The sequence below is a fragment of the Nestor notabilis genome, unplaced genomic scaffold (genome assembly GCF_000696875.1).
Source record: "Nestor notabilis isolate BGI_N333 unplaced genomic scaffold, ASM69687v1 scaffold2319, whole genome shotgun sequence".
Lineage (NCBI taxonomy): Eukaryota > Metazoa > Chordata > Aves > Psittaciformes > Psittacidae > Nestor > Nestor notabilis.
The window spans coordinates 30,788-51,655 of record NW_009943914.1 but is presented as its reverse complement, the minus strand read 5'-3'; the positions used below and the strand labels follow the sequence as shown (position 1 = coordinate 51,655).

General features: G+C 35.7%; 1 protein-coding gene across 3 annotated transcripts in view; it reads right to left on the bottom strand.

Annotated features, from left to right (window-relative positions):
* PAN3 (PAN3 poly(A) specific ribonuclease subunit) overlaps positions 1-20,868 on the bottom strand; it is a 66,465-nt gene that overhangs the window by 27,076 nt on the left and 18,521 nt on the right. For 2 of the 3 annotated variants that reach the window (XM_010022159.1, XM_010022157.1), the window contains exons 4-11: positions 18,316-18,477; positions 9,923-10,073; positions 3,058-3,305; positions 2,407-2,511; positions 1,766-1,823; positions 504-665; positions 235-351; positions 29-130 (exon numbers count right to left, since the gene is read on the bottom strand). In XM_010022159.1, the coding sequence (XP_010020461.1) occupies positions 29-130; positions 235-351; positions 504-665; positions 1,766-1,823; positions 2,407-2,511; positions 3,058-3,305; positions 9,923-10,073; positions 18,316-18,477 (1,105 nt within the window). Of the gene's footprint in view, positions 1-28; positions 131-234; positions 352-503; positions 666-1,765; positions 1,824-2,406; positions 2,512-3,057; positions 3,306-9,922; positions 10,074-18,315; positions 18,478-19,645; positions 19,650-20,868 lie in introns of all 3 variants that reach the window. The other variant, XM_010022158.1, reaches the window with a different exon arrangement.

Below are 20,868 nucleotides of genomic sequence, written 5' to 3'. Positions count from 1 at the left end.
GTACTGTATTATAACATGTTTTCCTTACCCCATTTTCGTTTTGTGAAATAGGAATCAGCACTAGGGTCATTGAAGTGTCTGCTCATCATGGTCTCTCCTCCAGCATGAAAATCATATGCAAACACAAGAGCTTAAAAATAGGAGCATGTGACAATTACTAACTCAAGCATATTTAGAAAAAAGTCTCAACACATTTTGGGGGGGGGGAAGGGAGGAGACCAACAAAAAACTTACAATGTTCTCCAAACGCTTTAGTGGTAAACACTTCACGCAAAGTTACTATGTTTGAGTGCTGAATTTTTTTCCACATGTCAACCAATACCATGCACTTTGTGTTAACAAGACGAAAACCTTGAAAAGAACAAAAACCATGGTTTAAAAATGTAATGTTTTAAGGGAGAATTTTTTACTTTAACATTTTTACTGAAAAGCAATCAGACATTAAACTATGATGAGCATGCTGAGGAATGCTAGTCCTATTTAGCCAAGTCCATTCTTCTCACCATGTATCCTCCGAAGGCAATACGGCAGGTCATCTTTACTATTTACAGCTTTATAGCATGACGTAATGTACCCAAAGTTGCTTGTTTTCTGTATCCGATTGGGCGGTGGCAGTGGTTCCAAAGGAAAGAGACTGTGGTAGCTGTCCACTTCCGCAGGAACTGCTAGAATCAGTTTATACACAGAAACATTAGGCACCAGTTAACTTTGAGAAAGTTATCACAGCAGCAAAGATTAAAATGACTGTCATTAAAAGATAAATTCTTTGAACCATCTTTTTGGTGCACGTAAAGCTAAAATTCACTATTTTTTCTTTAATACCAACATATAGGTTCCTGGAAGGGATTCCACAGAGCTAAAATAGCTGTCTCCACAAAAAGTGACACCAAGTAAAAATCAACAGAATAGACGCATAGTTCCATGTGCCATTTTCTTATTTGCTTTTAAAATTCACCCTTCTAATCTTTCTTTGGTGTTTTTTTCCTGCAGAGATCATAAATAAGCACCAATTTCCATTCAGACTTCTGACCACTGGAAGAATCTCCTTTTCATCACAAAAAAAAAAAAAAAAAAAAAAAGGCAAATCTGAATCTTACATGCTTTAACATACTGGTTTAGAAAACAGGCAGAGAGAGGTGCCAAAGGTTTACAAATCAGATTAAAAGATTACCCTTACAAGAAGATACACAATTGTACTTCATCTGGGTTAGTAAATTAAATTTTTTTTTACTGTATCATTATCATATTAAACATGTTTGAGAAGGATGCTGCAACAAGAAGGAAATGTGTTTAGATGAATTTGAAGACAGTCAATTGTAAAGTCTCCAAAAGCCAATACAGTGAATAGTATATGCTTCTTTTACCTGACAACTAGTACAAAGCCTTCTCTGATAAACCAGGCAATTCCTTCTTCAAATCAAACTGATTTACTAGTTTATATACAGAAAATTTATGCCTCTTCTACAGGAATATTGAATACGTACAAAGTAATACTATACTATTCTTCAGAAGGCTTTGTTGCCTTAATGATTTTCTTTCTCAGCAATTTTAAGTATTCCCAACCATTAAGGAGTTTCCAAACAGAATAAAATTACAGAAGAAAAAGATAATAGAAGCAAGAATAAAATTTTGTATTTGTGAATACTTAGTATCTGCTTATCCACACCCGTGCTTGTTTTTTTACAAGATGTTGTTAATATTGTTGAATGCACAAGGTTACAGAATGATATGATCTGAGTTTAATTTATAAGAAACATTTACTTACCAGGAATATCAGCCTGATCAATCTGAGCCATAGTTATTAAGTGTCTGTTGATCAGTTCCTGAAGAACAAAAGTCAAGTTTTGAAAATTATAATTCAGGTCATAATTTCTGATAAATTAACAGTACACTGTCTTTGAAGTACCAGCTACTTGTACTAAAATAGGAAGTTGATGGAAATTCTTGAAGGAAGGAGCTGCAGGAGACATTAATTAGAGCTAACATTGACAGAGGCACTTACCACAGTAAAACTGAAATAAAAGTCACAGCCAGCCTTCAGAGAAGGCCTCATCAACTAACCCTGCATATACTTTCATATCAGTGAAAGATTTAAAACTGGATAGGACTACAGCTTAAAGGAATGCTACATAAATGAACTCAGGCACACCAAAACAATACACAAGTAGGAAGACTACTTAGGTGAATAGTAAATCATGGTATGCAGATTAGATTGCAGCTACATGTGTTGTAATGAGCCCCCACCCTCTGTTGCACTCCATCCATTACAGGACTTAAATTTTTAAATTCTCCATAGTGAAAATGGACTGCACAGATTCTGAGTGGCTATTTCTCTCTTCTACTAATATCAATTTTCTAGTCTCTGTCAATATATGTGATTTTCCTTTAACTTCTCTATCATCTTACCTGTCTGAGCTCATCTGCCATGAAGAAGGAAGGTGCATTTGCTTTTGGCTGCATGTAAGCAACATGAGGTGCAGCTGGATGGTAAATGTGGTAGTTTGGAAATACCTGAAAACCAAAACATTTTGAAGAAACAGTTTTAAATCCAAAAGGATAAGAAAACAACGAGTTTTGTCACCCTTTTAGTTTGAACTACTAAGTCTTCATGCACAGTACAGGTTACAAATATACTGTCAGATGCATTACAATTTCCTTACATGATATTCACTACTAATGACTTCAGGGAGGGAAGAGGGAAGTACGTATGTACATAGTTATTTTAACATTTTTGTAACTCTCTTTTCCCCTCCACTGTAAACGTAAGTTATTTAACCTATCAGAAAAAAAAAAAAGCAATCTGATTTTTTTACGTTTCCTCATTACGTATGTATCCACTGAGATATACATAAAATGCTTTCTTTTGATTGCTGTATAAAAAAATCCCCTCAACACAAAGGTTCTTAAGTTTCAGTGATTTGGGAGAACAATTACAACAATTAGAAGGCCTAATCTTTATACAAAATAAGGTTTCAGGGTGTTAAGAATCATCTCTGTAGTATCAATCCATTCAGAATTTGGAAGCTCCATACACTTCTGTATTAAAAGCAAACATACCATTCCTGTGAGAGGTGCTGGAGTTGTATCAGTATAGAAGTATGTTGTTCCACCTACTGTTTCCTTCTGAATCACCTGGCCAGTAGATGGAGGCTGAGAGACAGCATTAGCAACAGAAGCAGAGGCACTAGTAGGCACCATATAGTTTGCTGGGTTAGGAGTATGACTTCTTCTTCGAGGAGCAGGAGATGTATGAGGAGTTATTTTGGGGGAATGAAGAGGAGAAGATCCTGCTGACAGTGACATTCCTTAAAGAAACACAGGAAGATATTCTTGATCAAATCTGTCATCAAAAAATGAACAGTTTGAAAAACAACAGCCCTCCCCTACCAATAACATCCTGAGCAGGTGAGACGCTTAAGGACTGCTACATCTTATATGAAGAGTTAAGAGGTAAAACATTAAGAGTAAGACTGAACAGATACATTTTCCCAAATATCTTTGCTTAGTTCAGACAGCTTGGGAACTTATGATCTACTCATGAAGAACAAGAATGAAAGACATAGAAGTACGGAGAAGAATCAAATTCATGCTGTGTCTAGAAGAGAGTTTATTAAACTGTGAAAAGATAAAACATGATAAGTAAATGCTTATGTAATAGTTAGATGAGAAGTCAATAGAGTTTGCTAAGCTGTAACAAACTTTCCAGGGTACTACTGAGGAAGAGATAACCCTTCAAAAAAAAACTCCTAGTGTTACTAGCAGAAGGTCCTAGATATCCCTATGTTCAGACTAACACCAATGAAAGAATGTTTTAAATTTATTGTTGCTCAACGTGGGCTGTATTTTCTCTTCTTTAACAGTCGGAACATTATTAGTCATAGTAAATTCTTCTTTTGAACAGATATAAAATGCACAACTTTCATATTTAAAGCTCTATTGAAAGCTGAGAATTAGTCAGATATTGGCTTAAATTACTCCCATTTATAAGCTCTAGTAACCAGAGTAATTTAAGTCAATATCTAACTAATAAAAGCAACTTTTTTATTACATACACACTTTTTAGTTACAAAAAAATAGTTATTTCAATCAAGAGTTCTCAATATGCATCCTCAGTAACATGTAGGAGTGTTTTTACATTTGTGCCTTCTCCCTACAGTAGTCGCATCCCTCCTATATTTACTTCTTTCTTTGTTAAGAAAATTACAAAAGGAAATAATAATTTTAGTATTAACGGTTTAATCAGTGGTTAAGGAAAAGTGACTGAGAAGCTATATTATCTTAATGATATTGAAAGAATATTTGTAACATTTCGTTCAGCTCAAATCATGTACACTTTTGACACCTCAAAAACGATGCATCACAATTATTTTTGTTCTTGAAAAGTGAATAGTTCCAACAAACTTTTGTGAGGGTGGTGAGGCACTGAAACAGTGTTGCCCAAAGAAGTGGTAAATGCCCCATCCCTGTCAGTGTTCAAGACCAGGCTGGACAGAGCCTTGGGCAACATGGTCTAGTGTGAGGTATCCCTGCCCATGGCAGGAGGGTTGGAACTGGATGGTCTTAAGGTCCTTTCCAACCCAAACCATTCTATGATTCTATTATAAACAAGGCTATTTGATATAACTCATAAGAAAGTTTTACCTCATTATCTTTACTTGAGACTCTTCAGTCATTTATTCTTTTTATAAAAATATAAGAATATGCAAAATATAAAGTCTACACTTTTCTGGGACAGAACTTTTTCTTATATACACACACCTTATATAGATAAGTAGTATAGTGGAATAATTGCTTAGTGATTACTGTATTAAATAGTGTGAATTATAATAGGCACTTCTGAATGTTTAATTTCAAAGTACTTCTGAATCTGTTTACAAATCGATTGAATGACCATAAAATGTTACACATTGTGACAGCACTGGTTTATGCTACAAAATAAACTAAGTTTCCATTATGGTAAAAGTTGCCTTCAGCAACTGACTAACACTTAAATATTTCAACAGCTACTGTATAAATAGTTACATCTTTAACATACAACTAAAACATGAATGCACTCTTATTCCACTGGGGAAAAAGAGCAATGTCAAAGGAAACAATGTATTACTATTAAAATCTGAAGGATGGATAATTATGGACAAAAAAACTGAAGCAGCTCTACAGTTTGCATCTGTGACATTCAAGGGATTCTCTTCATCGAGGGAAAGTTATTGACGTGTGTTTTTCCACTATGTTGCAATAAAACATAGTATTAACCAAAGTCCTTGCAGGCATGTAATCTTCTACCCAGACAGAAATAACCAGCTTCAAAAAACTTTTGTTTCAATAAAACATTCAACTGTGGGAACCAGGAGGGGAAAAAAAAAAACCAAACAAAACAAAAAAAAAACCCAACCAAACCACAAAGCCCAGCAGCCTTCATATATGCTAATGAAAAAATAACCAAAGTCTTCCCTACTTTTAAGAAAAATTAGATATACGAGACACAGTATACTGCAAATCCTACCTTAAAAATGAAAGTGATGACTTGCAACCTCACTAAAATGATATTGTGACCTTCTAATGAAAGTTTCTCAAAAAAACAAATAAAATAAACAAAAATCTATCACTAGCAGTTCTTACTGATACAATTTCCACTACAAGATTTATTTAAAAAAAAAATCCTGCCAAAAATAGTTACAAATATAAAACTTCAATGTCTTTGCTTGAGCATTAAAGCAAGACTGAAAGAAGAAAACAGTTAAGCGAATCCTTTCAAATACACTTCCAGCTCAGTTAGGTCTCATTCTGGTAGGACATTGAGAGTATAATGAAAATCACCTGGCGGGCAGAACATACAGGCTTCTCATTTGCCAATATACATAGTAAGTTCAAGATATGAAACAACCTTGACTACAGTTTGGTTTTATACTACAAGTTACAGAAAATTTTCCGCTAGTGCTGCAGTGGGTGCTGATAGGCTGAGGCAGCAAATACTGAAGGTGACAGGTTCTGCTGAGAGACTTGCATTAAATTCTGCAGAGTCTAAATAAGTATTAATTATTAAAAGTGCGGTATCGCAAGAAAACCTCTTAATACAGTGAAACTGATATATAGCTAAGTACTTATGGAAGCAAACAATTGGATGGACAAACTCAAGCAGATCTCAACAATTTCATTAGTATTTCAATCAATGAAACCTTTACTAATATTAATATTGAACCACAACAAAATAGAATTAGAGGAAATAAAGGAAAATGGCTGTATTAAAAGGTGAATGTATATTCCCATTGATTTATACTGAAGGAAAAAGACTGTACTGAACCTATGATGGTAACAATGTGGTGAATACGGAACAAGCTGTTTTGAACAGTGATTTATATCAACACTTACTCACTTAAAGGCAAAAAATGGTGGTTTAATAATCTGATTTTTATTTATATATCGTACCAGTGGTTCTGACAAAACAACACTGAGCTTCCCCCCCACCTTTTTTTTTCTCCACTCATCTACAACTATATTCCTATGCCTCTAAGGTTATAATATTCAGAGGTCAAAAATTAAGCATTTACCATTTTATCACTTCAACATTCTGTACATTAGAGATACTCTAGACTACTAGGTACATTTTGAGGAATGAAAAATCAAAGTAAATAATAAAACCAGACTATTTCAAGAATTTAAAGCAACATCCTTTAACTAATTAAGTATTTATTTTTATTAGAAGCTCTCTATCAGGTCATTAGCATTGTAGCTGTATATTTGCAAGCTAATTATATCTGCTTAATTCCCTAAACTTTACAGGCATCAGTTTTTCCTCCTTGATCTGGGGCAGGGGATGGGACGGACAACCCACACAAAGAGAAAAAAAATCCCACTCCAACTAATTTTCCAGTCTCTTTGCCTTCTTCCTTTCTTGTGTTAATCTGGAATGAGTGTGGAACTTACTCCATAGAATGCAGCACCACTCTTGATATGGGAGGTCAGAACAAGCTCTTGAGGCCTTAGGCCACTCAAACCACCTCAGCTGGATAGTGCTTCATTTCCAGCCTGGGTCATGCACTCCAAGAACAACACTCTCGTAGCCCATCATGAATGGAGATGTGTAAAGTGGCCACAAGCACATCACCTTCATGCTCTTGGTTCCTAAACCTGCAGGTTCATACTGGCAGGAGAAATAGGACCACTTATGTTCTGCATAAGCTCAGCTCAAAAGCAATTGGCTGTCATTCCCATTGATAACAAAGGCATTACACTTTAGCTATAACCTAGCATAAGCAAACCCAAGCCAAATATGTTCTCTGCTAGGAGCTATACATCTGTTCTCTCTCAAGTTTAACACAACAATGATCTCTTACCACCTCAATGACATTCATAATTTCTTTCACATGCTTTGTTGCATATTTTAGTGGCACTATTACTCTAAAATCGCAAGACAGAACTGGGTAAGATAAGCTTGTTAATAAGAGTACTGTTTGAAGATTGTCAACAACTCACTAAATTTTCCATACAAATGATAAACAGGATGTGTTTGCCAGCAAGGGAATAGAAGGAGCAGAAATAGGGTATTATCCAAAGGAGCTTAAGGGAAGAAAGTTTGGAGATGAGATGGAGATTTGTTCAATGATCTTCAATAGGACAATCTTCTCCAGCTATTTGTGTGAGTTGCATTTTATCTCATTATGCTTTCATATTCTGTTAAAGACTACTGAAATGAAGACCGATTCTCTGTTGAGATTATACTAGAAAGCACTTACCTAAAAAAATACACATAAAAGTAGGGGTAACAACCTTCCATGCTACGCACTAACGGCTGTGTCAGGTGTGGATACAAGTTATCTATTAAAGTAGGCTAAGTTTCAGTGGTCATGTTTTCCAGTATTTCTGCAGTACCACTGATAAGACAAGCAAAACATTTTCCAGGGACAATCAATTTCTTATGACACATTAATTTCCTCCCGTATCCTGTAAACTACCGTAGGAAATCTTAATCTCATGCAAATGCTGAAATCTTACATTTTTCCTGAAATGTGTACACTCTCTACTAGAAAGTATATGCCATTTAACTGGAAGAAAACTTATTTAAAGGAACAACTCTCATAAACTCTTTATATGGATTTCATTTGAATTCATTTTCACTTATTAAAAGCTAACAGATTAATTTTTAATGAAAATATCAGAACAGATTTAAATCTTTTTTTCTTCTGTCAGGCAGTATGACCTAAATGGTGTAGTTATGCCACACTTAAATAGTGTTTTCTTATTTAAGAGCCTAATCTTTTAGAAAGAGCACCGCCTAACCCATCTTGAGGTAACAGAAGTTTCTGTGGATGCATACTATTAACAGCTAAACCATTTAAATAGAAGTGTCTGAGTATTATTTACACAGAACATTCAGGTTCAGAGAATACTGCACTCAGTGTAGAGAAAGAAACTTCTACAGCACCCAGCCCAGGTCCCTACTCTGAACTCTATTTTCTTTTTAATTACACAGGAAGAGCAGGGAAACAAGCCAACTTTGCCTAAAGTTAGCTCTTGTGAATACTCCCCCATCCCTCTCATCATAAAACAAACAATAGTATTTGAACCTAGACAGTTTTCTGCATTGGCAACTATATTTCTAGGAGCTCAAACCGTTGTGCTAACTTCTTTCATCAGTGTTACTTATCCTTTCAAGTGTTACTTACAGATGGTAAAGAAATTGGGACTGTGAAGGATCCCTCTGAGACCCCACTGGATACTTTCCAAAAGTAGATCATTTTACTGTATTCTATTTAATCCTTTATACACTTTTCAATCCAGGTGACAAGGCTGAGAGGCATATAAACACAACAGTTTTCCAATAAGACTGTACAGCACAATATAGTATCAATCAGACACAGTACTGCAACATGTTCATTTGGTCAGCAGCAGCTTTCCTAGCCTGTTGTGATAGTTATAACATGCAAGCTAAGTCCTCCTTTCACATTGACAGAGATTTATCCCCTGGCATCAGGAAAGAAAGAATGACATTCTGTTTAATAGATGGTAATTACCAATACTGGTTTAAAAAACAATACTTGCCCCTCTGCCTTTTGGCAACCTCCTAATGATTCTTGTGAGTGGCAAGAAGTTGCCAAAGGCTTAAGTACATGCAGAAGCTTGCTAAAGGATCTGCAATGTGTAATAGCCAGATCTGCTGATGGTTATATCTTAGAACGATTTAATTTAAAAAAATAAAAATTAGAATTAAGCTAACTTGTTAAGAACAGAAGTCCAAAAGATGCATTAAGAGCTTGAACTTTTTAAGTGTAAAAAATTTAAAAAATTAAAAAATCTTGGCACATTCTATGCCTGCACAGAACACATTTTGGTAACCATTGTAAACATGCAAAATAATCATAAATGGGTCTTAAAAGTGAGTTTACATATGACAGATACGACAATTAACACTACTTTGCAAGGCCAATTATTTTAGAGTAAGTTTATCTTCTACTTTTTATTTTTCATCAAGATTTTATTGACAATCACTACTTCCAGATTACGTTCTCTAGAAATAAAAGTGCATGTTTGCATGTGGTAAACAGAACACATTCACTCTAGACTGCAGTGAATTTCTAGACTAGTAATTCAAAGCAGCTTCAGGTACTACTCCGGCAAGGACTGCACAGAGCACAGTATGTGGTAGTTCAGCACCTCTTCTCCCAAAAAGGGCAGAGTAAGTTAAGCTGAGTTAATTTCAGTGCTGCTGTAGCTGAACAGATTTCACAGCCTGCAGTGTGATTTCTACACTACTGGAAGATAAATCCCAAGTTCTTGCATGTTTATATGCTTGAAGACTAACTTAAAATTAGGAGCTAAAGTAGGAGGTGGATACATTTATACCTGAAAAACCTGATAACTATCTATATGAGGTTATGTTTGACATTAGAAGTAACTGTACTGCAAATCATTACTCTCAACTTACCTGGTGCTAGCCCAGCAGTAGCAGGACTTCCCATGGAGGGGTGAGAGAACAAGGCTTGAGAGAAGGCAGACATACTTGACTGGGACACATTACTCAGCCTGGAGGTTGATCCTCCTTTAGGAACAAACTCACTTGCAGAAGGATTTGGTGTCTGTTTAAAAACAAATGTAAATTAAATATTTATTAAGAGATGGAAAGTGCCTATTTGGTAGAAAATACTTTCCAAGTAAGCCTACCAAGTGCAGGAGATATTTTTAAGTTACATACAGCATGCTGACAAGAACAGGCAATACTGGAAGCTGGTCTGCACTAACAAATTTAAATGTGTTTTAGCTTATGTCTGAAGTAGCATTAGCAAGTTTTCCATATGAACAGCTGATGTTTGAATTCATACTAATACTTTGCAAAAGGCTTTCCATAAGCATTATGTTACAAAATTGGAGAGCAGACTAGCCAATGAAAGCCTTGCCACTGCCACACAGGCTTCCTACATGACCTTAGAAATTTCATCTCAATCTAAGGAACAGTTTCAAATTAAGTCAGTAAAAACTATTCTGACTAAAGAAGTTATCCCTGCTTCTATTTCAAAGAGTCCTATATGTTCCTTTCTTTGTGAAGTTAACTTCTGTTTTAATTACCTATTCCATTTATGTAGCACCTTTAATAATGAGGTTTGATTTGGTACCACAGAAGCAAATAGCAGCAGAATGACTGTCAAACATTCATTACTTATTAGTACATAAAATATATCACACAACCAGCTTTTAATTTCTATTAAAATCTGTGCAGAGTGTTTTGCAGAGTTTTGGAGTGGTGGTGTTTGGGGGTGAGTATTTTGTTTGTTATAGAGTAAGGAGGGTTAGGAAAAGAAAATCCTAATTGGAGCTCAGAAGGCAAAAAGCTTACTATTGGACAACAAATTACAAGAGGCACTAGTGGAAGGAAAAAGAAATTAAGCCAAGAAATAAAGCCAATTATTACATGAACACACTGAAAAGCTTGAAGATTATTAACTGTCAAAGTTAGGTTTAAGTACTCTTAAGAGTACCTCTCAAAAGTAGTCTAAGCAAGAGTTAAAATGAGATGATGGTAACAACTCCCAATAGACAAAGATACTGTTAAAATAATCCATACTGTTTTTTTAAAGCAAATTATATTGGAGCACTTTGGGTTTAGGCTGTTCTAAAATGACCATGCACAACATCTTAGTTAAGCTACCAATATTGATTTTTGCCAATATGAATAAAGTGGCATCAGAGAAGTTAAGTTAGTGCCAAATTAGAAAAGAAGTGTAATTACAAACCACTAATTTAGACAGTGAAGAAAAGTATTTTCTTGGGTTAATTTGTTTTTAATATCTGAATACTTCATCCAAATATCATTGTAATAATTTTTTTCAAAGCTCTGGAAAAGGAAGAGGATTCTAAAAGCTGCAAAATAAAGATGATGCTAAGGTTTAAAAGCAAACAGTAAGCATATTCCACCTTCAATCACACAGTAAATTTTAACCTCTAACCACCTTCTGATGTTATATATTAGTCATTCTATATGGGCATGTGTCTGAATATTCAAAGAACAGCTATAACCAAATATGTAGACCAGTGAAGTAAAACACTTAGATTTGCATGGGTTAAAAAAGTCCATAAGGGTTTTAAAACTCTTCAATCACATTTAAAGGAAAACTGGAATGATGTTCCTCCAGATAAAATCTGGCATGAAACCATTCAGCCAAATCTACACTGAAACTAGAGAAAATGACAGAGATGGCAAATAGCCAAGTAGAACTTGGCCAAATAGTGATACAACTGAAAAGTCATCATCAAACAGCTGGGACAGCAAGGGACAGAATTTGTAGCATCTTACTAAAAACATGTAATTTCAAAGAACTGCAAGATCCATGTTTTTCCATGTCTAAAACTAGCCGTAACACATCCACAGCTCTACCACACTTGAATACCAAGTCAACCAGGCAACAAGTGCAGGACATGGCAAAAAATCTGAAGCATGCAAGTGAAGATAAGACAGCTTCTGGAAGGTAACCTCAGTCTTTCCTAGAGCAACTAAGAGAGTTCCCAAAATCCCAGCCATATCATTCTGACTAAAGTCTTACCACTTTAACCAACTGATTCTATCAATGCCTACAGCACAGGGCTGCTTTTTATTTCTAAATGCATTCTGCAAGTTTTAGAGACCAAAACTGGTCTATGAAAAGTTACTCATATATCCACCATTATCTTAAGATGAAGTTGCCTGAGGACTCCACTTTAACTGGTAGGTGTTCCAGTTTAATCAAGAAAAGAGCCAAACCCAAGAACCTGCTAGAGCAGTTTGGGTTTATGCTACAGAATTACTAACAGCAGTGGGTCAAACTGATGAAAATTCAGTGGTGTCACAGTACAGGATCAGAATCAAAACCTGGTAAGACTGAGTTGTTTCTATACAACTTCGATGGTAGCATTTTATATCAGTAAACAGCTTTGATTTGCAGAGCTAGACCCTTTATTGTAATAGCCCGATTTACTCCTCTGTGATATTACAAAACATGAAGCTGTAATCCAAGACTTCCCCTCACTGGTTAAAAACAGTGATTGAACTTTTGGTTCCAATTTTTAAAAGACCCTTTCACATTCAAGCTGTTTTCTAAATACAGAAATACATACCCGAATCATCTATAGCCATCAGCCAGAATAAACTAATCAAACTAGTACAATAAAATTTAGTAATTTGTGGACAAAACTAGTAAATACTTTGTCAGAAAATGGAAGCTTAAGCCCGAGGCCGCATTTAAATACACTACATCTATGTGAAGTTGCAGTTCTTAAAACATTTCCAAAAGCATACAAGTTCTCATTTGAAGCAAGCCACTAACTTTTCTGCATACACTTTGCTTCCACGAAATAAAAAACCAAATCCCCAACATTCTCATAGCATGTAGGCTAGCATAAGTGACTAGACTAGATGAAGTGAAGAAATGGAATATCACTATGACTTCTTTAATGTTTAATATTTTATTTTTTTTCAAACTTTGTAGATAACCTAATTCTGCAGAATATGAATGCTGCATATACCTAATGAGCATATGAATGTGCCCAAATTAGGAAGTAGCATCCTTAATTTTTTGAATCATTGGCCATTATATTCTTGGTCTGGAAAAATATCCCACTTTCACTTTGGTAACTGATAATACAAAGTGTAAATTCTAGCGTTAGTTTTACATTTGTAAGCTCAAAGGGGACTATGCTTTCAAATCTTACAGGGCATTTTTACAGGTTTTCTGTTAGAAAATTCCCAAAATGAAGTTGAATACGAAAAATTATATTTTGATAAGAATGAAAATATTCTACATCTAATTAGTTTTGTATGTTGTTTAAGTTTCCCACCAGCACAGCTTTAAAACAAATTTTGCTTAATTACTCATCTCAAAGTATCTTATTCATGCTAGACCATGCCTAAAATTTTAAGCCTGAGTAAACTGGGGTCAGTAAAAAATGTAGATAAACCAGGTATTGAAGACATTAAACCTTGCAAGGAATTAAAAGAATGGAGATGCGAGAAGTACTTAGAGGACATGTAATGAATTATGCAATACTGTGATGTTAAAAACAAAAGCAGCAAATGCACTTTCTAAAATCCAAGCAAGAAACACAAAGCGCACTAGCACTGTCTGCACTATGCAACAAACTAAAGACTGCATTTTTAGTTCCAAATGCAAGTGTTCTATAGAAAGGCACACACAAAATTATTTCAAAACATTAATATGTTTTCAAACAGCATTAAACAAACAAGTACAGCTGTGTCAGCTATGTTAGATTTTTCTAGCAACCCACCTAAGGTAACTTCCAACTTGTATATTTGCTAAAACTACTACCATTCCTTTTTCCTTTTAGCCAGGTCAGTTTAAATCTCATCCTTCTTCTTCCAGTAAATACATAATAATACTGACAGACAATAGCACGGAAGCAACTTCCCTGCATGTTATCTGAATTAATATCTGCATCATGCATTCTCAGACTGATTTCATGTAGAAATTTCACCAAAATGCCCTATTTTCAGATTGTCTGTGCTCTCTTAAAGAGTGAAGAGCCTCTTTTCAGTCAGCTTTGCAGACAAACTTCCAAAGACAGACCACAAAACTCAGTCCATCCAGCTCCACATACAAAACCAATTTCTATACTTCTGTACATGACAGAATGCAAAATATTATAAAACACATACAAATACAGTCCAAATGAAGGCTGAATTTAGTCATGATGACATTAGTTAGGATGGAACCACAAGATACGTAAAACATGGGGGGAGGACTATAAAACAACTCAAATTTGAGTTGTTTGCACAGTTTGTCTGGTGGCTTTTATGCTTTTAAAGATATAAAAGGAAATACAGTGTGAAGGGGAAGAAGCAGAATTATTTTGTGTGTGACACCAAAAAACAATTCAAGGCTCCCTCAAGGAAGGTGCAAATGAAAGTAAAGAGGAAGCTAAGATCTCATCTGAAGGCCATCACTGGAAGGACCACACAGAAGCACCCAGAATTACTGTATGTTGAGGAGTTACACAACTCAACAGAATTCTGTAATCCAGAAGTAAAATGAAAATTCCTGTTTCATCAACTATCAATTTCAACATGTATGACTTGTCTTTATGCTCCTTACTGATAAAACTCCTATGCCACACTGCTGCATTCATTCATAAATGAATCCTCGAAGTGCCATGTATACTGTAACACAGGGATGTACAAGTAATGGAGCCTCTAGAAGGTCCCAACAAGAGCAGGGCGCAGGGATGCTACGAGAGTACTGGAAACCACCCTCTCTCTCATTTCCTGTTCCATATCTCACAACACAGCACAGTTGTACAGCAGCAGCAGAGCCACCACCTCTGTTTCAGTGGCTTTAACCCAAGCCAGCGACCTAAAGCAAAAAGTAGGCCAATTTCACTTTATTCTGGAAGATGTGCTAATGTACTTACCATGCTAAAAACTGGATACAAGCCTTTTAGTTCTTCTCTTTTTATGTTCTCCTTCACCTCCAAATTCATGCTGATCTGTTCTGACATCCCAAATTGTATAATCTTGTAATGGTTACAGGAAAACAGCACTAAAGTATACCCATGCTCTAAAGCAGGACAGTCCTCTATCGGTCTACATTTTGCATAGGTTTCAGAATACCTTTTCAGAATCCAAAACCACACAAAAGTATTGCTTGAGGTTTTTTGGGTTTCTTTGCTGTTGTTTTAATTGTGCAGATGTGTCATAGGAGGAGCTTCAGTTCATGTAAAGTGCATCGTTGCAATTCCTACGTTTCCAGGATTCCTTGTTTACTATAGCATCAGGGAAGGACACATTCTGTGATGTCAGAGCAGACCAGCAGACAATGGAGGTCACCATGGGCTTCAAAACGAGTCTTTCCCACTACTGAATTTGTGCAACATACTACCTTATCACAATTACCGTGACAAATCATTGCATCACCTGCACAATTAGCTCAATTAAATTTCAATTCACCAATATTATTAGCCATATTGCTCTTCTGCTCTTGCAGAAGACTAAAGTTTTAAAAGTCCAAGTTCTTGATGCTAAGTATTTGAAAATATCATTTCCATAGGGGGTTTTTGTATTCAAGAAACAAACATGGTGCTTAAGAACTGATCTCTATAACTGAAAGCAGATCTATACCTACTATTTTAAGGAGAATTACCATTTCCTATTATGATGTATCTATCATGTGGTGGTGTAGTAGCTCAGGACATCTCCTAATATAAGGTAGGACATCTCACTATAGAATGAACTTTGGGCTTTCCTTGGTTTGGGTTTTTTTAATTTTTTAATGCACAATCCAGAATACAATTCACTATGGACTTCACTTTTAATCATATACATCTAACACAGTATTTAAAGAAAAATAGATCTGGATTATAAATTCATAGCCACGCATGAGAAACATTTATACTGTTTTACAATACATGTTGTGAACTACCTTGGTGGTTTTTTCTTTTTAGACAAAGATCTCTAAAACATTACACCATGAAATAGTGCATTCTCACATCTTAAATCATACATTTGGAAGAGTGGACATTCAAATGACGTGAGCTTCATCACCTCCACAGCACTGCAAGACCTCAGCAACTGAGATGTAATTCTGCTTTCTCATCTTCAAACACAAAAGAAAAACATGTCCTCAAATAGATGTGCCTCCATTATAATTTAACCTTATTGCTTAGCACTCACTATCAGCCAAAATATAGTTTGTGTAACCTATATTCATGCCTGCAAAAATATCTAAGCAGCCTGTATTTCAAAATACTGAAGAGCAATGCTATCTGTGGATTACATACATAATGAAGTGGACAAAAAAAGGTTCATCCGAAATGTCAGTATGACACTACCCATTTTTACACAATTTCAAACTTCTCTAGCCATTTTTTGTGCATTTGTAATTAAAATTTCTGATTTTTAACAGTTCAAGTTTTGCTTTAATGGTAATTTAGGAAACATTCACACTACAATATAAAGATTTACAATGATAAGCTCAAGATAAAATTTGGGTTCTCATCTATATATCCCCATAATCTCATCTGCAGCCTGGTTTTACACCTTTCCACTGTTTCTCTGTAATCTCTCCTGTTTCTTCTCCAATTCTATTTCCCGTGGCTAGAACATCCTCCTATTATTATTTCCACCACATATGCATATCCATGCTTTTCTGAAGTCCCACATCACCATGGGAAGAGACATAATTGCATTATATAATACAAAGTCTAGTGCTGTACATAGTTTAAATCAATTACATAGCTGAGATTCTGGCACAATGAAGGAGCTTGGAATTGCACCCTCCAAGTCATATGCTCTGCAGCCAGTCCCAGATGACTATCACTAGTCTCAGAAAGTTAGGGGACCTTGAGCTTCCTTTTGCCACACTTTCAACACAGCTTTGGAAGGCATAGGTACAAAGAAGACAATTGCTCCTGGACAGAAGTTCCACATGTCATACTACTGGCTCTTCAGCCTCCAGAAGCACTTTTCTTCTCTGTTCTAAGTGGAATCAACTAACGACAAACCTTGCTGCAACACAGAACAGCAGGGAAAACAATGGAGGACGCGAGTATAAACGGAGCATTTCCTGCCCTTTAACGTCCACCTCAAACTCGAAAGACCAATTTTCTGATTCTCTCTTCTCCAAGCAACTGTCTCTTAATTACAGGCTACACTCCCATTAGATACACACAAATTCAATCTGTCAATCTTCTGTCCCTTGAGAAAAGTAGTGCTTCACAGGCTCCTACCAATCCTCTGCAATCTTACCTGGTCCTTCTAGCAATGTTTCCTTTACACTTCCTCTTTTCTCCACGGTTGGCTGTGCTGCTTCCCCAGCAGCAAAATGGCCAAGACAGATGTAAGCCCAAATGCCCTCACACAATGTAGCACCAGTCTGCCTGCATCACACTGCCTCTGACTCCCAATTTCAGTAACACCAATGTCCAAACATCACCAATGCAAAGCTAGTATTTGTATGGAAGGGCTTTCGTATGAGCTTCATGTTGGCCCTTACATGGCAGAAATCTAGCAAACTGCAATGAACTCTTAAGATGTCACAAATTTAATCTGCTGTCATTTACCCATTTCACTCACCTAGAAAACATGAAAAATAACATAACCCTTATAGAAAGACTAAAATAATAATCTCCAAGGAATCAAAAGCACTACACAAATGCAAAACAGTATTAGCAGCAGTGCTGCAGTTCCCACCACTATAGTAATTTCCATCTAAACCCCATTTTAAGGGACATGGAGCAGATTCCTCCTAGACTAAGACTATCCTTCATTATCATCCCAAGGATAAACTGCTACCTCTATACAGAGCTGCTCAAACCCAGCTGTATTTCTCCCCTCTTAAGGAGCTGAAGAAAATTCAGGAATAAAGTAAAGTACCAATAAAGCTTAACAAAGAAGTTGAGAAATATGAACTATCTTAATATAAAAATTAAAAATTTACATTTTCTGATGACGGTGATTACATCTTTAAATTCTGTACTGAGGAAATTTATTCACATTAAGTGTCAATCATTTTAACAAAGATGACTGATTTTTCCAGTAGAAACCTTCCTCATTTGAAAATTAAAAGGTTATGTTTGTTTGCTTTTAGAAGACATTTAATGATTACTTTTGCTTCTCCTCCACAGATTACAGCATAATCAAACGAAGTACATAGCACAGCAACAGGTGAATGGAACAAAACATCTGAGTCTCTTTCCTGGAGGGTCACTACGCCTTCGCTGTGAAATAAATATTTGTTCTGATCTCAACTTGCATTTTGAGTAATTGCATCTAACATTTTCCAAAATTTAAAATAAAGCATCCAAACTAGTGAAAAAGTGACTAGTAAAAAATAATTTTACCTGTAAATTGTTTTCTGTGACTCTGTTCCACCAAACCATATTGATGGGTACTCCTGTTTTACACCTGTCAGCCAGACAGCCAATAGGGTTCTTTGATTTTCTTGCTTTTGATCCCACCGGAACTATCCTCTCATCCAGCATTCCCAGTCGATACTTCCTGGGCTACGAAAAAGAAGGAGAGAAACCAGGCCACTCCTAACAACCCTCATCTAAAGCTACACTAAAACAGGTATTACATTGTGATACGATTTCTGGATTGGTGGAATAGGAAACAATTTGCAAGTAAAATTTCTCTGAGACTGTTTCGTTTCAATCCTGACTATTTGGTTATAATAAATATTATAAAGAAAAAAATCTTCAGGGACTACTGACTATTCACAAGCAAAACTGTCCATCACAAGTCAGCCACTGAAATGAGTAGAAATTGGGGAATTCTGTAAAAAAAAAAATCAGGAATTGTTTAAAAATAAAAAAATAAAATTCATATTTCTCCAATCGATACCTTCAATCACATCATAATAATGAACACTTCCCTGGAGATTTCTATCAACAAGGAATTAACATTGGCTTTTGTATGCTTCTTTTCAAATTCAAATTTGTCAAGATTCATCTCCTGAAGACTTGCTTTTAAAAATCAGGTAGAACCAAGTAGCCAATTGCAGCAGAACTCAAGGAAAAAAAATGCTCAAACATTTCTGCTCATGTTAATATTCAAAAGAATAACTTCCGCCACCATCTTAAGTGAAAACAGACAAGAATTACCATGATAAATGCATTGGAAACTGACTTAAAACTGAGAAAATAAAATGTGCTTGAAGAAGTGAACTTGCACGAGGTACTTGCGCCTCAATGGCAGGGACATTTCTATTACATTGGCAGTGATCTCTACAAATGAAACTGTAAGTTATGAACATTATAAAAGCATACTGTGGAAAAAAAAAAACTGTTAAGACTTTCAAACAGGTAAAATACAGAAGTTCTCCAGATTTCTCTATGCTTTCAAATGTATGTATACCTACCTAGAAGGTAAATACCACCAAAAGAAATACTTCAGCATCTTTGCATATTTAGACCAGGACCTGCTATATCAATTATAGCAACAATTGGACCAAATTGCAGGGGTTGGTCTGTTTGTCTTTTGCTGTGTTTTTTGGGGGGTTTATTAATGTGAAAATGCAACTATCATCATCTGGATATAGACTACTTTAAGTAATCAAAGCTTAACTTACCTTTATTCCAATATCTACTTCATCTGGCACCTTAGAAATCTTAGCAACATGTACCTTGACATGCATTTTGAAAATTGTCTCTCAGGAAACAAGGCAAGAATCCAGCTGGGAAATTCCTCACTCACACAAACAATTTGCAAAACACAAGACAAAACTACCATAAAATGGCTGCAAAAACAAAACCTAAACAAATTCCCTCCTCTACTTCCCTAAAACATTTAGGCTGAAAGCTTTGGAAAGAATTAAAAGTGAATATAATCACTAGTACTTTATCTGCCTAAAACCCAACCAAGCAAACAAAAAAGCAAGCCCCAAGGATACCAACATTGGCTATGAGCTACAAAGGCAATAAACTCCATGAAGATCAAGTTAACCAACTTTAATTACAACAAACAAAACTGAATTTTACTATACCAATTAGAAATTTTGTAAACTGTGTGATGGGTAGCACAAAGTCCTCCTGTAGTTTGAATGCAAACCTGATCATGGTAAATCTAAGTACTGGTGATTTATCGGGAGAATCACTCAGCTATTAGGCAAATTACCATCTTAATTCAGGACTACTACTATCATAAACTGTAAGGTCTGAAAAGCTAGACATACAAATGATGTTGGACTTTAGGCAGGGTTTGAATGCAGTATGTGTTTTCCTTAGTCTGGCTATTAGAAACAACAAAATAATGAAGAGTAACAGTTTCTCTGGCAGCTTCCCCATCTCTCTTCATGTTCTCTAAGTGCAGGGGCAGAGTCTGCCTCAGACTACCAGACTACAACCCAGTGTCCAAACACATTGCTATTCATAAAGGTTTCTTTTAATCCTCCATAATAAAAGGTGATCTATAAATACTTTGAAAAGGAAGACCTAAACAAAAGAAGAACTGAGCCAACATGGAGGGAAGCTATTTTGGTTACAATGGGATTCAGATTCCAGGTAACAGAATGAAACTGTATTTCAGGTTTTGCAAAGGACCATACTAGGGGGGCCGGAGAGGGCAAACAATGGTCAACTCTACGCCATAAAGCAACATAGAGACAATTTAAGTTTATATACCAGTAGTTCTTGACCTAGGGGTATAAAAAAAATTAAACTAAAACATGGGTAAGACTAAATTAATATTTTACTTTGATTTTCTATTATAAAACATCACCAGGGGATTACTAGGCCAGGATTTTGTTCAAATGGGCATTAAAAGGTGGAATATACAATATTAACATTTGGAAATGAGTTTTAGTCTATTTGAATCAAAATAATTCTAAATTACACTTGTTGTTCTCAATGTCCAATGGCATCTGATTCAGAAATCCAATCAAGTTTAAAGAAGAC